This window comes from Astatotilapia calliptera, chromosome 13 (assembly GCF_964374335.1).
Source record: "Astatotilapia calliptera chromosome 13, fAstCal68.1, whole genome shotgun sequence".
NCBI lineage: Eukaryota > Metazoa > Chordata > Actinopteri > Cichliformes > Cichlidae > Astatotilapia > Astatotilapia calliptera.
In genome coordinates, this window is record NC_137434.1 from 32,426,739 (window position 1) to 32,444,131 (window position 17,393).

A 17,393-nucleotide genomic window follows, 5' to 3' on the forward strand; every position below is an offset into this window, starting at 1 on the left:
GACTTCCTGACTCTGTGTGACTGCACTTCCTGTTGGCTTTCACTGAGTTTTTTTCAAAGGGTGAACGTGCTGAAGACGAGCTCAGAGACAAAGGAGAGGAAGTGACTCCTAATGATGTTCCACTAAACCCAGAACTGGTCCTGCTGAGACCAGCGGGACCAGTTAGAATAAAAATGAACAAACTCAGCTTCAGGAAACCTCACAGAGCTTGATAAGACAACAATATCAAAGCTTATTCTAGAAAGAATAAGAGATCTTCACCCGTTGCCTACTGGTGGTGGTCAGAGGGCCCGCTGGCACCAGTGTCCGGCAGCCTCGCCTCTGTCAGTGCGCCCCAGGGTGGCTGTGGCTACAATGTAGCTGCCATCACCAGTGTGTGAATGTGTGTGTGAATGGGTGGATGACTGGATGTGTAAAGCGCTTTGGGGTCCTTAGGGACTAGAAAAAGCGCTATATAAATACAGGCCATTTACCATAAATGGTTTGGAGAACTTTCCGTGTCGAGAGGAGGAGGAGACCAGAACCGTTCTCCTGAGCTGCAGACGAGAGCCTGCGACTGGTTAAAGTGTAATACCTGTACACAGAGCAGGGCGATATGACCAAAAGTATGCGATAACGATATAATTGACACTAGACAAAATACTTTACAACGCCACAACTTTATTAGAGCAAAAACAAACAACCATCAATGTATTTCACTGAAACAAGCAGCTGTTTTTTATCTGCATTAAAGTTATATGAACATGTAACAGTGCAAATGCAAATTCCTCGCTGACAGTTTAACCAAAAGGCATTTCCAGTGGAAACTGGCCGACACATCCTCAGCATAACCATGTATAATATCCACAACACTTAAAGAGGTCATACACACACAGTACGGTAATATTATGTTGAAGCACAGTACGTATCACTCCGCGAGGCTCCGCCTACGATAGCCGTAACGCTCTGACAATCCATCAAGCGGTGCGGCTTCGTAGCTCAGCAAAGTCGTACTGAAACATCTGACAGATTTTCGAGCGCCGTGCACATAAAATGGTTTCGAGGTCAGTAAACACAACCAGAGTTCATACATAAGGCACACGGGATTATAAGGGGCTCTGTCGACTTTCAGACAAATCAAAGGATTGATTTTAAGTGCGCCGTATTTTCCAAACAACACGGTAATAACGACGGCCCGCTAGCATGCGCTACCAAAAATAGTGCTTTGTTGTGTATCTGACGGACTGCTCTTGCTCTTGACGAAGGCGGTCGCACTTTTCTCCTCCTCCTCTCCCTTAGCTTCCCTGCTTAGCCTCTTGTGTCCTTGTCTAGTCTCGTGTTTTTTTCCCTGGAACACTCTCACAGTCTGTTCTCTAAAACCTAAAAGAGGAATTATGGGTTGGATCAACTGGTCCCTAAATGCAATTGACACCCTTTCTCAACGAAATGGGCTCATTGAGTCAGCACGGATAAGATCTTGGAGAAGCTACGGCTGCCGTGAACACTCAGAATAAGACCTCTGAGTGCAGACTGGATTACATCTGGAGGGGCTCGCTCGAACAACACCTTTGAGCGCAAATTCGATCACATCTTGGGGAAGTGCACTGCGGTCGTGAGTTCTCAGAACCTGCTCTTTGCGCAAAAACAACGACAACATCACAGAACGTAAGTTTGGATACCATCATAGAAAGCTCGCGGCTCTCCAACGGGAGATAGGGAGACCAGTGTTGGACTTTAGAACTGCTTTGAAATTCATATGAGTTGTTCGCACTAAAGTAAAAAGCACCATCACTTCATGCGGAGACCCTCTCAGCGCCAGCTGCGGTCTCAAGGCTGGAGCTGAACAAAAACTCCCTGATAACGACTGTGTTTAGTCTGTTCCTTCCCATTCCATGCAAGGCCACCTGGGTTGGCTGGAAGACTGTTTACTTAGCCTGGCAGGGAGGACACTGTCTCAGCTGAACTCTGGACACACACACACACACACACACACACACACACACACACACACACACACACACACACACACACACACACACACACACACACACACATACACTGATATGCACACACTCATCCTCCCTCCCTTTCCAAACGCCTTCGACGCTTATTCCCTTCCGATGCTGACGGAGATCAAGGAGACCAGCGCACAGGCTGCAGGCCCGGATGTGCTGTCTAATTTGTCTGTCTCTCACCTTTACCCCCCCTGTTGCTTGTGTTTCTTTGGTGTATTAAGAGTTTTTTCATGTGCTGAGGTGTTTTTTCTGTTCTCAAACTGATCTCCCTGTTGGAGCTCAGTCTGGGAGGAGTTATTTTTCTCCTTATCTTTCCTCATGTGGTGCATTTTCCATTGTTATACCTCTCTGACCTGTCTTTCCCATGTGATGTTTGTGTAATGTATGTATGGTCAGAAGGGTAAGTCAGCGCTGGCAAAGGTCGGCAGCCTTAACCCAATTTCCTTCGGGGTCAGCCTTCAGGATCAATAAAGTTTTATTGAATTGATTGAAAGCTAAACCAGTTCCACACCACTAAAGTTGCAGCAATTTTACAAACCAGTTCTGGTTCATCTGTTTCATTCAACGATCTGCTCTCGCCCTTCTCATTCTCTGTCGCCGCCATGATTTTTCCGCCATGTGTGTATGAAAACAAAGGCACTGCGCATGCGCGTTTTACCCATATCCTATCGCCATATTTCATTTTCTTTGCCCGACATTATACCGGTGTTACTGTGAACGGTATGATATGGCCCAGCCCTACCTGTACATGTGCACAGCTGCATCGTCTGCCGATCATCCTGTTGGTCCGCCCTGTAGTCTTCCTCTCTGCTCTCCTGAACGTTTCTGTGGCCGACTGTCGTCTGTTGTATCTGTGCATGTGTTGCAGACGTGATCATGCCTGTTACAGGGACGTCCTGCAGCTCTTTTTTCCTGGTTGTATTTTAGTTTCTTCCCTCTGTGGCTGCTGTCTTATCCTAAAGTTCATTCATCTGTTTCCTCAACTAGTCCTGGTTCTCACTTCCTGTTTTATTCTGATAGTTTCTTGTCTCCACTGTCTTGTTTAGTTTTACGTCTGTTATTCCTGCTGTGGTCACTTCTCAGCGTTAGCATCTGATGGACTTTTCACCCCCGTTTTGTGTTATTGTCTGGTTTTATCTTACACTATAAGTACCTGGAGGCAACTTTTGTCGTCATTTTGTGCTACACAAATAAAATTGAAGTGTAGTTTATCCATCACCATGTGTTTCCATTTGGGTCCTAAACTCTGCAATTCACGACACATTCATTGCTGCATTGTTCATTCATTTAGTATGAAGTGTGAGGATGAATATCTGTCTTTAAACTCAGTAAAGTGCATCTGAACAGTTCAGCCATGCACCGTAAGCTGCTCGTGTACAACCCAGTTCCTAAAAGCACTGTGTGTACATTTAAACAGAATACAATGATATGCACATATCATAAACTCACATTTAACTCATAATAAATGTGGGAGACAATGAGCCCTCAGTTTGACTTTGATGGCAGAGGCATGTCTCAAAAAGTTGGGAAGGATGAGTGGAAATGGAGGTGGTGCTAAAACAAAACAGGTGGAGGAAGATTTGGCTACCACTCTGGTTATTTGGAAGCAGGTCAGTCACATGATGAGGTATAAAAAGAGCATGTTGGAGAGGCAGAGGTCCAGCAGTCTGAAAAAGCTGCATCTATAATCGGTACTCTAAGGAACTTGGAAAGGTGAGCTGGAGCTCTTTAAGTTTCTTCTTCGTTAAGAAGACGTTTCAGCTTCTTCAGCTGTAACACCAAACGGTGGAGGGTCCCAGGTATTTAAGCGCTAGTGGGCGTGTCCCTGGGAGGGTCGCTGACCCACTGCCGATCATGTGACTCATCAAATGAGCCAAGGTGTGAAAAAGGGCACGGGTCATTATCAGCCAAGGTTTCAGGTGAAACCATTGTGAGACCCTGCCCACACTATCATGTGACCTATTGAGGTCACCTGATGCAGGGTGTGAGTGGGCGTTAAAGCGTCTAGGAAGGATCTCAGACTGGATTATAGATGGAAGACAGTTGGTGTGCTAAGCCCCGCCCTCTGTCCAAAGATGGTCATTCACAGTGGACATAGATGCTTCCTTCACTCCTCTTTCACTCCGTCTGTCTTCTCTGTCCAACATGTAAACATTGGCGTCCTCAAAGAGTGACCTTTGACCTTTAGATGCAGATGAACAGCCGAGTCTTGACCCCTCGAGGTGGCTCTTCTGTGTTGTGTGTTTATGAAGTGTGTGTCCAGTGTAGACGTCCGAGCGCCCCTCTCTGCACAGCTGGTTTGTTGAGTTTGTGATGAACCAGTGTGTGGCTGAGTGTGTGTCTGGATCTGAAGTACACTGGGATGTCGTGCTGGGAGAAGACTGTATCATCAGTATAGTAAGAGGAATGTGTGCGTGCAGAGACGAGGCTGATAACTGCAGTGGCGCTGCATTAAAAACACGACTCTGTGATAAATCAGCGCACGGCTCAGGAACACTTCCAGAAGCCGGCGACTGTGAGCAGCTCAGCGTGCCGTCCACCAGTGCAGGTTACAGCGCCATCAAAGTCCACGTGACCGGCATGGAGAAACAGCACCGACCCGTTGATTTGGATTGTTACTGACATCCGGTGCATCTTTAGAAATATATTTACTGATATTTATTTACCTGCTGTAGGTGTTCCTAAGAAATATTCCCAAGTATAACTCAAGACTAATCGGATAGTTGTTGGCTTGATTGCTGGTTGCTTCACTCTGCATGCCAATCTATCCTTGGGCAGGATGCTGAACCTTGAGTTGCTCTCCAGTGCATGCACCGGAGTGTGAATGTTTGAAACCACTGAAGTATAGAAAAGTGCTTGTGTGAATTTACCATTTAATCCAGTCTCCCGTGTGTTTTTCTCTCCAGAATTGTTCCTGAGAGGAGAATTGTTGTGGTTGGAAAGATTGCAGCAGGGACACCATCTTAGGTGGAGAAGTGTGTGAGGCTGAACTGTCTGCAAACAACTCAATGAAAGTACCTCAGACACAAACATTTACATTTTTATTAGCGAGCACCTAAAGTCCAGGAAGTCTTAAAAAAACAGCTAACCGGAGCAGCTCTGTTTGATTTGTAGCTGGGCAGGAAGTTATAAGCTCATGTAGCTTAGCATGTTAGGCTAAGAGTCAAACAACTGACAGACAGCAAACAGGGAGGTTTGACAAAAAGCTCCTTTAATTCTGACTTTTATTAAGAGTTCAATCTGAAACATTCAGCAGATGCTAATCTCAGTGAAAGTCAAACACATTCAGTGAGCGTGTACGGACAGCATGTGTGATGACGGTTGCAGCCCTTTAGCCCAGACTTTGAAGCTGCCGAGGATGAACCATTTCCTGTTTCCAGTCCAGGCTGATAAAGCGCACCGCAGCTTTTTAGGAATCATGAACGTTCTGCGATCAACACCCCACTACGTTACCCAGTGGCTGCACGGCCTTTCTGTTATCGGGGGTTTAAACAGCCGTCACTGTACTCCTACACGCCAAACAAAAGCACCCATCTGAACACCTTCAGAGCCACACCTGCAGCTTAAACCTGAAGACTGCGTGAACCTCTGATTAAAGGGTCATTCTGCTTGATTTCAGTAAAGAAATGCACGAGACTCATCCCGTTAATTTTAGAAATCCATAACAGCCAACGACTGTTTCAGTCTGACTTTACAATCATTAAAAACGGGCGTTATTATCCACTCAGTATTTGCAGACTCTATCCGATGGTCTGAAGTCAGAGAGAGCCCGATTAGCTTGAAGGTTAGCTTAGCAGTGAATCAGGTGTGGTAGATTGTCCTCCTAGGTGGGCGGAGTCATTAAACAGATAATTCTTCAGGGTCTGACAGCAGTGATTGTTATCAGAGTTTCAGGAACATGTGTATGTGTTCTTCTGTGTGGTTTCACTGCAGCTCTGAAGGTTTGTACTGGGAAATAATGACTCTATCATGGATACACAGTCGGTTTCACATTTAAACACTTCCAACACGAGTGCTGGATGGACTTTGAGTCAATGACCCTGGACCTTCACAAAGCCTGTATAGCTGATATGTGTGTTTAACACAGGGGTGGGCAACTCCAGGTCTCAAGAGCCGGTGTCCTACAGGTTTTAGATATCAACCTGGATATCGCACCTGAATCAAATGATTAGGTCATTACCCAGCCTCTGGAGAACTACAAGAAATGTTGAGGAGGTCATTTAGCCATTTGAATCAGCTGTTTGGATCAAGGACACATCTGAAACCTGCAGGACACCGGCCTTCGAGGTCTGGAGTTGCCCACCCCTGGTTTAACATTTTCTCTATGAAGGATCACCACGAGCAGTCAGTTTGTTTTGGACATGTACAGCCTTCAGTCTAGGACCTGGGTGGACTTCCTAAAAAGGAGTGGGCAGACATGCAAACACCAGACTGGTTTCAGATGTTGGTGGAGATTCAACATCAGTTTTGATACTCTTGGATTTCTGAAGGCCTTCAGCAAAAATTGTGAATGGACATTGTGTCCAACAAAGATCAGGACCAAAGAGATAGACACAAGGTTTTGTTTGCCAAAAGATAAATGTGGTCTGCACCACGGAGACTGAGACTTAAAGACTTTCAATAACAATCCCGGATTGATGCCCTCAAAATGAAACTTGAGTGGATGTTTTAAAACCTCTGAATTAAGTTTGACACAGATGTAGAATCCACAGTACATTTACACATCAGTGGACATCAGTGGACATCTAAAGACTCATATATGTTCCCATATCACTCAAAGGATTTTTGTTTTTCGTTTAAAGTCCACCATCAAATTGGACCTGCAGTACCAAGGGTGTAGAAGAGAGGCCAGCCCAAAAATCACAATCAGATCTGTGGATGAACAAAAGAATAAAAGTTCTAGACAAAAATCTGTAGTTGGACATCCAGACAAACTTGAACATCAGAAACACCCCGGAAAAAACCTCCCAACGTTCCCGCACCGATAGTCTTACATAACATTTTCTGAATGTCCACACATGACTATGACAATTTGTTTCCCAGTGCTCACCTGTAGACGAGGACCCGAGTACCTGTCTTACACAGCCACCAAACAGGGTCCTGCATTAGAACCATGATTACAACACTTCCAAAGTCTTTTAAGGTTTCTGCTGAATATTCAGTTTTCACTGAGATGTCCTGATTCTGGACCAGAAGTCTGTAGACTTTCAAAGAGAAGACATCAGTGTGCATAAAAACAAAACAGACAATAAGAAAGAATAATAAATGAATGTATGTCCAAATTTCATAACCAAACTGTACACAGATGTTAAATGAAGTCCCAGCCTGACCTCCAGATGCTAAACCTGCAGAGACCATGACAGGTGAAAGATGTGTCTCTACCCTCGACACCGGCGTACCAGTTGGTGGGTTGTTGGTGTTTCTGTGTTGGTTTAAAGCCAAAAGGACACACGATGAGGTCAATGTCATCGGATCAGCTGACAGAGTTCAGCAGTGTCTCTTTTATCACATGAACAAGTCCAGAGTTTGTCCAAAAATATAAATAAATAAATAAAAAGTCTTTGTGTCTGTCCTGATATGCAAACAGGACGCAGCCAGTCCACTTTCACACATTCACCCGAGTCCACCTGAGCACAGGTGTGTGGTCATCTCTCCCTTCACACTCTCCTTGTGTTTATCATCACTGTAGATCATGTTACAGTTTGGTCCCATTTTTTATGTCTTTGTTTAAGTGTGAAGAGAGTAAATTTACATTTACATCCAAAAAAGTCTCACAGGTGTTAAATGGAGGCCGTGTTTGCCAACAGGTAACGTCCAGAGCTAAATCAGGTAAGCTGATGGCCCACAGAGCAGGATATAAATAACACAAATGCTTATTAGTGCTGCTGATGGTATTCCTTTAAACTCCTCCTCCTTTTATTCTGGCTGAACATCTGATGTGGACATTAAAAACTTCCTATGAGAGAAACTGTTACACCCTGAACGTTAACATCACCTCCAGGGTTTATTCGAGCTTTTTGATTCACGTCCTCCAACAGTAATGAAGAACTTTTCATGCAGATACAGTTAAAGTGATGATTCAGTGCAGTTTGGATGATGGAAATGAGAGTAATCACACCAAAAATGTTCTTTTAAACAAACTAACGCCAGCAGAAGCTTTAAAAAATGCTGCTGGTTCTTTGTTTCTCACACATCTCCTCTCCTTGGATCCGATTGGCCCTTCAGAACAGCACAGCGGGGTGTCCGACGCCATCGTGCGCTCACAGGAAGTTCTCCAGTTCGAGATGACGGCCAACATGCTGAAAACACTCACTGGGGAGCTGAACTCCAGGGGAAGGTGAGGGTTCGCTCCGTGATCTTAGGCTACCAGTGGTGATTCTTGGAGAGGTAGGCGATGAGCGCCACGGCCACGCCCACATAGATACCTGTCCCGATGGTAATTGACAGGACGGCGAGGAAGAGAGCCCGCCTGGAGCTGGAGCTGGCCAGGTGAAAGTCTCCTTTGGAAACTGCCTTGTTGGTCTGAGAGGGACAGAGACGTAAAAACAAGTCAGACAAAGGTTAGCTCCTTATTTCGTCGCTCTCGTGTGACACGAGCTGGGAAAAGAAACACAAAACACAGAAAACTGCACCAAGGTGAGCTAGAACGGCAGTTACAGTGGGAAACTGGGCTAAAGTATCCACCCATCCATCCACTGTGGGAGGAAGCCGGAGAGAAACCATGCAGGAACAAGAAGAACATGGAAAAGTCTGGCAGGCTGACGGCTTCAAACCTTCTCACTGTAAGGCAACTCCGCCAACCACTGCTGATGTTATAGGAGGATTCAAGTCTCTGGTTGATCTGATATCCTCGTGTTGGTGTTGTTCCCAGATCATCATACTAAATGTTGTTCCAGGATCAACACTGCAAGTGACCAATCAGAATGTGGTGACGTCATACTTTTGCGACTTCGGGAAAAACTGCCGTAAAACAAAAAACTGTACTTAAGCTGCGAGAAACCGCCTCTGTCTGCCGATCAACGGACCCTGACCCTAAACAGTAAGCAGAACTGATATTGTCCTTGCAACATTGGAATTTCATAAATGCATGAATGGCTTGGCGCGCAAAAGAATAACGTCACAACAATGTGATTGGTCACTTGAACCTGGAACAACATTTTCATGATGGTCTGGGAACAACACCAACACGAGGATATCAGATCATCCCAAGTCTCTAGTCCAGGTACGCCTCAGTAATTGTTACCGATCAGAATTTTTCCTCTGGTTCAATCAGGTCAATCAATCAATCAAAATTTATTTATATAGCACATTTTTAAGACCGAAGTACACCAAAGTGCTTTCCATTAAAATCGCAGTACAAATAAAATCACAATAAAATATAAATTACAAATATATAAAATATAAGATAATTACATAATCTAAATACAGAGCCAGATGTAAATTACCCTAATTCGCCTTAAATGCCAGATCAAACAAATACGTTTTTAAACATGATTTAAAAGACTGAATGGAATCTGACGCGCGAATATGAAGAGGGAGAGTATTCCATAGCCTGGGTGCAGCAAAGGCACGGCCTCCTCTGGTCTTCAGCCGAGACCTAGGTTGCACCAAGAGCAGTTGGCCCGATGATCTTAGTGCTCTCTGAGGGCTGTACAGACAGAGGAGATCAGCTAAGTAGTCAGGTGCCATATTGTTTAAAATTTTATAAGTAAACAATAGAATATTAAAATCAATTCGATATCTGATAGGAAGCCAGTGTAAATTTTTCAGAACAGGGGTGATAGAGTCAAACTTTCTAGTGCCGGTCAAGAGACGTGCTGCGGCATTCTGGACCAGCTGCAGACGCTGCAGAAGAGAAGATTGTAGACCCAAGTAGAGTGAGTTACAATAGTCCAGTCTTGACATAATGAAAGCATGAATGAGTTTCTCCATATCTTTGTGTGGTATGTAGGGTTTAGCCTTAGAGATTAGGCGTAGTTGATGAAAGCTAGTTTTTACCACAGTAGAGACCTGTTTGTCAAGTTTGAAGGAACTATCCATGAAAACTCCAAGATTCCTGGCAGTATCAGTAAGGTAGTTAGCAACAGGCCCAAATGTGTCAGTCAATTGTCCCAGAGGCATATTTCGGTCAAAAACAATAATTTCTGTCTTCTTTCCATTTAAAGTAAGAAAGTTACGTGATAACCAGTCCTTGACATCACTCAGACAGTCAAACAGAGGATGTGGTGAGGATAAAGCATCCCCAGTCAGGTGAAGGTAGATTTGAATATCATCAGCGTAACAGTGAAAAGAGACATTGTGTTTTTCAAAAATGGAGCTCAAGGGCAACATATAGAGAGAAAACAACACAGGACCCAGTACCGAGCCCTGGGGCACACCACAGCGGAAACGGGCAGAAGAAGAGGAATATTTTCCCATCGAGACAGAGAACGACCTCTCAGAAAAATATGATTTAAACCAAGATAAAACATTTCCTTTGAGGCCTACTACATGTTCCAATCTTGCCAAAAGGATATCATGATCAACCATATCAAAGGCTGAGGTCAAATCCAATAGTACTAAGACCGCAGAGCGCCCAGAGTCAGCAATTAAGAGAAGGTCATTAAAGACTCTTAGTAGGGCAGTTTCGGTGCTGTGACGCGGTCTAAATCCAGACTGAAATTTATCACTTATACCGTTTCTCTCTAAATAGGTCTGTAGTTGCCGAAGCACTATTTTCTCTAAGACCTTTGACATAAAAGGAAGTTTAGAAATCGGCCTGTAATTAGCTAGAATGTTACGATCAAGGGTACTTTTCTTGATAACAGGTTGCACGACTGCATGTTTAAAGACATTCGGAACATAGCCAGATGACAGTGAGAAGTTCATTAGAAATAAAATACAAGACCCGATTGTATTCAATGCATCCTTAATGATACGAGAGGAAATAATGTCGTGCAAAGAATTTGAGCTTCTCAGATTATTAATTATTTCCTTTAAAGTCAAAAATGACACAGGTTCGGACTGTTGGAAAACCGTTAAACATTCAGAAGCTGGGGCTTGATTTACTACCAAAGAATGTGTGGCCCTTAACAATGAGATTTTATCTATAAAATAATTTAGAAATTTTTCGCAGAGGGCCGGGGAGGCACCCATTGAAACATCCGAACAGGGATTAGCCACTGAATTAAAAATTTTAAACAGGACTCGAGGATTATGGCTGTTATTCGCAATAATGTTAGATAAAAAAGAAGTTTTTGCCATTTTGGCAGCCTTCTGGAATTTAGACCGGCTCATATGCAGGATGTCAAGGGACACCTGAAGTTGATCTTTTTTCCATCTTCTCTCAGCTCGACGACATTCACGTCTAAGAGCGAGGATGGATTCATTTAGCCAAGGTTGGCGTGAGGTTTTACGGCGTCGAATCTTTACTGGAGCCACAGTATCCAAAATAGAAGTACATATAGAGATGAAAGAGTTGACTACGCCATCAACCGAGAGAGGTGCATTACTGATGTCTTCATAACAAAAAGAATTGGCAAAGGCCGCAGAAAAAAGAGCAACAGCCTCAGAATTAATCGGGCGTGATAGGCTCGGTGGACCCTCAGAGTTCAATTCCATATTGCATGACTGAACATCAAACATAACTGGGAAATGATCCGAAATCCCAGCATCATTGATGTCTGTGATGCAAATGTCCAGTCCATACGACAATACCAAGTCCAGCATATGCCCTTTAATGTGGGTTGATTTCCTCACCCACTGAGTGATATTAAAAGAGTCAATAAGGGCAAGAAAGTCCTTAGCCAATAGGTCCTCCTCACAGCATATATGAATGTTAAAATCACCACAAATAAGTACACGATCATAACTTAAGAAAATAATTCCTAGAAGATCAGCAAATTCACGGATAAAGTCCTTGTTGCGCTTCGGAGGTCGATACACCACCGCACAGAGGGTCCGGGGGGAACCGGACAACTCCAGTAGTTGTACTTCAAAGCTGGAGTGCAAGGCGGGAGGCAGTTGCCGCACTCGGAATTTACTTCTAAAAACCGAGGCTAGCCCTCCACCCCTGCCCGCGGTCCTAGGAGAATTAAAGAAAGCACAGTCCAGTGGAAGAAGTTCCGAAAAGGAAGAGGACTCACCAGGGCGAATCCAGGTCTCTGTTAGAAACAGGACATCCAGCCTTGATGCAAGAAAAAGGACTTGTTCACCAGTGACCTAGTGTTTAGCAGTGCCATATGGAGCGTAGCCTCGTTGACGCTACTGGGAGCACGTCCCAGCCGACGAAGATTACTGTAATCCACACCTCCTCCAGAGATCCGCTTCCAGCTCCATACAGGTGGACACTCAGCTGGTAGAACCGAATGGGCTTGCTGGCCAGCATAGCGAATCCATCGATGACGACACAGTCTGAAGGTATGCTGGGAGGGCCACAGGTTGTCAATAATGGAGCGGTAGCCAATCACTCCATGTGCTTTTAGGTAAGCTTTAATACGAACGCGAAAACCACTCCGCTTACCCCGTTTCCTATATCGTTTCTTGTGCGGTGTAAAAAGAGGCAGGTAATCCGTGCAGGCGGAAGTATGTGGTCGAGGCTGGGAAAAATTCCCTAAGTTCCAATATAGATCCGGCTTTTGGTGATTCAAGGGTCGAAGATTTAAAAGAGTTTGTCGATCATAGGCAATCAGGGCAGTAACATCCGGAAAGCATATAGAAAGTAATAAAACAAAGAGAAAACAACACTCAGGAAGAGGGACCCAAAGACGGCTTGCCGTACACACTGGCGCAATCAGGTGATGAAGATCTGTCTCCATCTTCTCTCTGATGAAACCAGCAGCGTTCAGGTCTGAACTCGCCCGCGGAGCTCCGAGCTTAGGGGGAGACTCCACTCACGACGGCAGATAATCAGCTTTACAAAGAGATGCTGAGCAAAACAGCAGCAGAAGAAATGAGATTAAAAGGCAGAGGAAGAGCAGTAGAGAGGACCCATCAGTCTCTCTGCTCTTTAATCGCTTTTTAATAAAGATGATGTGATCAGGGAGCAAAGCATCCTGCTTGGTTTTTGACCTCAGGGGCTCTATTAGATATCTGCTTCATCAGCTTCTGCTTGGATTCCACTTATTGAATGAGTGGACCTGAAAAATGTTGCTAACATGACAGCGATGTGCTGCAGCGGTCCATTCTGACAGTAACCTAAACGTCACACAGGGGGACCAGGCCTCCCACCTGACTGAATCTGAATATTCTTACTGCTTTAATGTGCTATCAGAGCTGGTACTGACTGACATAACAACACTGTGCAGTGTGACTTGGGTGAGTAACAGGTTAAAACACCAAATTCATCAAAGCAAATTTCCCGACTGAGACAGCAGGTTGTTTGTTCTGTTTTATCGGTGGAGTCTGGTATGTGTTAGAGCTCCGAGGCTGATGTTCGCCGTGTGCTGCCAGTGACCATCTATCTCTGTGTCAGGTGACAGCTGAGTTAACTCTGTAAACCTGATTAACTGGCTTGTGGGCAGGAAATAACCACTGTAATCACCACAGTTTCCAGTAAGATTTAATTAGTTTCCATGTCATACCACATGACAGAGGGCGCCAGTGAGCTCAGGACCTCCTGTGACTGGTCCAGTGGGGAGATGCTCCCACTCGGCCCAAATAAAGAACGTGTGTGTGTGTGTGTGTGTGTGTGTGTGTGTGTGTGTGTGTGTGTGTGTGTGTGTGAGAAGCCAGAGTTATGTAACAAGCTCAAACTGTGTGTGCATGTGTAGCCAGGTTTTACTGGCATTGTGGGGTCCTAAGTGTGTATACGTCACCACATTAGAGAGACGTCTTTCTGACTGGGACAAAAGGGAAATGCTTGAAGACACGCTTTTTAAGGTTAGGGTCATCCCAGTAGTAGTGTGAGTTAATCTCCAGGAAATGAATCTGTGTGCGTGTTGGGCTTGCTCTAAAAGCACCAAATCAGATTATGAACAGGAGCGATTGTTTCAGTCTGCCACGTTTACTCTCAGGACACTTTTCAGCTGTTTGTTCTCACAGTAAAAGTGTCCTGACAGTATTTTCAGAGGGAGTTTCTCTTCTCATCCATCATTAGATAAAAGTCCTGATGTGACTTCATACACAATACATCACACGAGTGTTCACCGTAATCTGTGTGAAAGCTTTGTTATATGTGAGTTCAGCTTGTATCGTCCTTGATTTTAAAAGTTATTTTTCCTGGTGTGCTTTTCTGTGTTTTGACTTGCTTGCCTCTGTTAGCATCAGACTGAGTTTATATTTTTACCCTCTGTACCGGACATGTGTCTAACTGAAGGTCCAGGGTGTTTGACTGCAGTAAATACAATAAAAACTAGTTAAAGGAAACTTGAGGACTAAAGCTCACTGTGGAGCAGATGGTTCAGACACAGCCGTTTAGCATTAGCACGTCCAACGACCTGCTCATTATAAACTCAGGTCGACTGGCTGCAGCCGCTCAGTTACTTTTCCTCAATAAGAAGTCACGTCAGTACGTTTAGAGCTGTAACATCTCCACGGGACTCAAATAAGCATTATTACTGAGAACATGTTGACGAGTGTCATGTTTCCGACCTTTCAGGCACAGTCATCGTACATTTAATGATGCGCCTGTTCTTAGAAAGGCTGTGGGACTTCTTAGTGTTAAAGGTTTGGGACCAAAGAAGATTCTCGTATTTCAAACATGATGTAAAGCTCCCTCTGTGAGTGAGCAGGATCCTCTCCTGTGCGCTCATAACCTTTCAAATATTCCTTTCTTAATGATTTTGGTTTGATGAACCTCTGACAGAGAAAGGACAACCATGCTCCTCCTCCTCCTCTTCCTCCTGCCGCAGTGCTTTCTGTTGTTTCTCACTGACGGATTTCAGTGTGGGAAGGGTTGTCAGTGGCAACCAGCCCAGGCTCCCTTGAAGCTGTAGGTGTGCAGTTGCCATGGAAACCACATATGTGACAACCAGAAAGCTTGTTGCGATGACCCTCCGCATCCGACCAGTCCTGCTTTGTGCACATTCCAGAGCTCCATTTAAACTTTTCAGCATTTTTAGCCGCTTCCTTCAGACTTCCTGCCGTCCAATCAGCAATCGGCAGTCATCAGCCGCCATTTTTTGTCAAAAGCCTGCAGAGAGTCTGGAACAGGAAGTTCAAACCTCGTCTACAAACTGTCAGACTGATGCTGGAATCAAGTGATTTTTTTTATTCTCATTCTGGAACTTTCAACGCAGCGTCACTTTAAGCATGACTGGACTGTAACCAGAGAGTGTGACTGTTTCCTGTTTTATTTTGAAATTCCTGGTCTGTGTGTAGCTGTCTGCCGGTTCGTGGGTTTATTCCTTTCTCTGTTCTTCCTGTGTCTGCGTTGCGTTTATGCATAATTTCCTCTCGTTTGAATGTTTCATGGGCTTTCCCTTTCACCTGTTCTCCTTCCTGGATCCTACCTGTGTGAGGTCACAGGAGGCGCCGCATCCGTCCCACTCCTGATTCTTTTAACAAGCTGAGTGAGAGCATCTCTCCTCCTCCAGCTGACTGCAGATCAGTTATATAAGGTGAACTGTGTCAGTGTGTGTAGACGCAGCTCTGAAGTAATGATCCACACACACACATTGACTCATTACTGTAAATACACAACGGTCACTTGCCACGTTCAGGTCACGTGATTGTTTCATGCAGGTAGTTTATTCCAGCTGGAGGGAATCATGTCTCCATCCCACAAACAGACAAACCACAGCTGCTAACTGTTAGCAGTGACCCCATCATCACATTGGCCATCTGTTACCATTAACGTAGCAGTTATCAGACTGTAGTTAGACAAACATGAATAATTATCGCAGCTGAACGGGTCGTGGATGCAGTATCGATCCGTGTCAGAGCAGAGTACAGACACGCGGAGAAGCGGGGGGGTTGATGCTGTGCAGAGTAGCGGCGGAAGCAGCCGAACGGGACAGAGAGTCCAGAGTGCGGAGAACCAATCAGAGCAATGAGGGCAGAGCAGCCAATCGGACGCTTTCAGGCCTGATGAGCAGAGCCGAGAGAGCAGAGCGAGGCTGCAGGCGGACGTGGACGTGCACAGGGAGCATGTGCAGTTTACAGCCAATAGTGACGAGATTCTGAGCACTCAGCATGTCTGCCTGTTACCTGATCTGCAGTTTGTTAATTTTGCCACGTTTTATTCCAGAGCTTTAGTCTAAACTCTGTTGTAGGACGACTTGAGTTCTGTTGTTTGTGTTGTTAGTCTTTTCATTTATCCAGCCCTCTGTGCTCCCTGTGCGGTGGTGCGGTGGTTAGCACACTCACAGCGAGAAGCTGCGGCTGACAGGCTGGCTGTGTGGCTCCTCTCACATGCAGTAACAGTGTCTGTATGGTTCTGTGTTGGGCTACGTCCACACTGATGCGTCTTTGTTTGAAAACGCATTGTTTTCTCTCCGTTTTGGCCGCCCGTCCACACTGAGACGGCGTTTTGAAAACGCTCTCGAAAACGCACACATTTGAAGAAGGTGCTCATGCGTCGCAGTGTGGACAGCGAAAACCGAGACTTTCCAAAACGATGACGCGTGTTAGTCATGTGATGCAGTCATGTGACCAAGCTAAGATAGCGGAGGGCGTTACACAGCAGTTGTTTTGTTTGACAGCCGTATTAAAGATTAACATCAGTCTGCACGCGCTCCTGAGAGCTTTTCTTCTTTTTTCTAATTCTCACTCGCTTTTGCAACTTTGTACTTTTGTGTTACTCGCAGCAACGACTCCACCTCATTGTGAGTCCATTTAACAAACTCGGTGCTTTTCCTCAACATTCTGCTGCCACGTTTCAAAGAGACGGAAGTAAATAAGCGGCAGACAGAAATGAGGCAGGGCAAATCTTCTTGCGCTTCACACATGTGCAGCACTGGAACGTAAGCGTTTTCGGCCATTTCAGTGTGGACGCACAACTCTGTGAAAACAACTGAACACGCTAGTGTGGACGCGGAGCGTTTTCAGACGAAAACGCCATTTTCAAATCTATCGGGCCAGCCTTACACACACTGCTTCAGGGTGTACCCTGCATTTCGCCCTCTGGTAGCTCTGTTAAGGACGGATGTATTTAACACTTTAAAGCAGGGGTGAAGAACTCGAGGGCCAGTGTCCTGCAGGTTTTAGACATCACCCTGGGTCAGCTGACTCACATGTTCTTTACCAGGAGAACTCTGGAGAACTTCAAGACATGTTGAGGAGGTCATTTAGCCGTTTAAACCAGCTGACATGTCTAAACCTGCAGAACACCGGCCCTCGAGTTCTTCACCCCTGCTTTAAAGCCTAACCTGTTGCTGTGACAAACATCTGTAATCTGAACCATTTGCTCAACTGAAAGAATTCCAGTGGTCTGTGCTTTTTCAGTGATTTAAGGGTTATTACGGTAAACCTAGGCACACT

General features: G+C 45.1%; 1 protein-coding gene across 6 annotated transcripts in view; it reads right to left on the reverse strand.

The window, feature by feature from the left end:
• Positions 1–5,184: 5,184 nt before the first annotated feature.
• The window catches only part of syndig1 (synapse differentiation inducing 1), a 24,473-nt gene continuing 12,264 nt past the window's right edge, over positions 5,185–17,393 (reverse strand). For 4 of the 6 annotated variants that reach the window (XM_026191043.2, XM_026191042.2, XM_080288154.1 and 1 more), the window contains one exon: positions 5,185–8,516. In XM_026191043.2, coding sequence (XP_026046828.1) covers positions 8,358–8,516 — 159 coding nt within the window. In that variant the 3' untranslated portion in view covers positions 5,185–8,357. The remainder of the gene's footprint in view (positions 8,517–17,393) is intronic. The other 2 variants (XR_013901093.1, XR_013901094.1) reach the window with 2 other exon arrangements.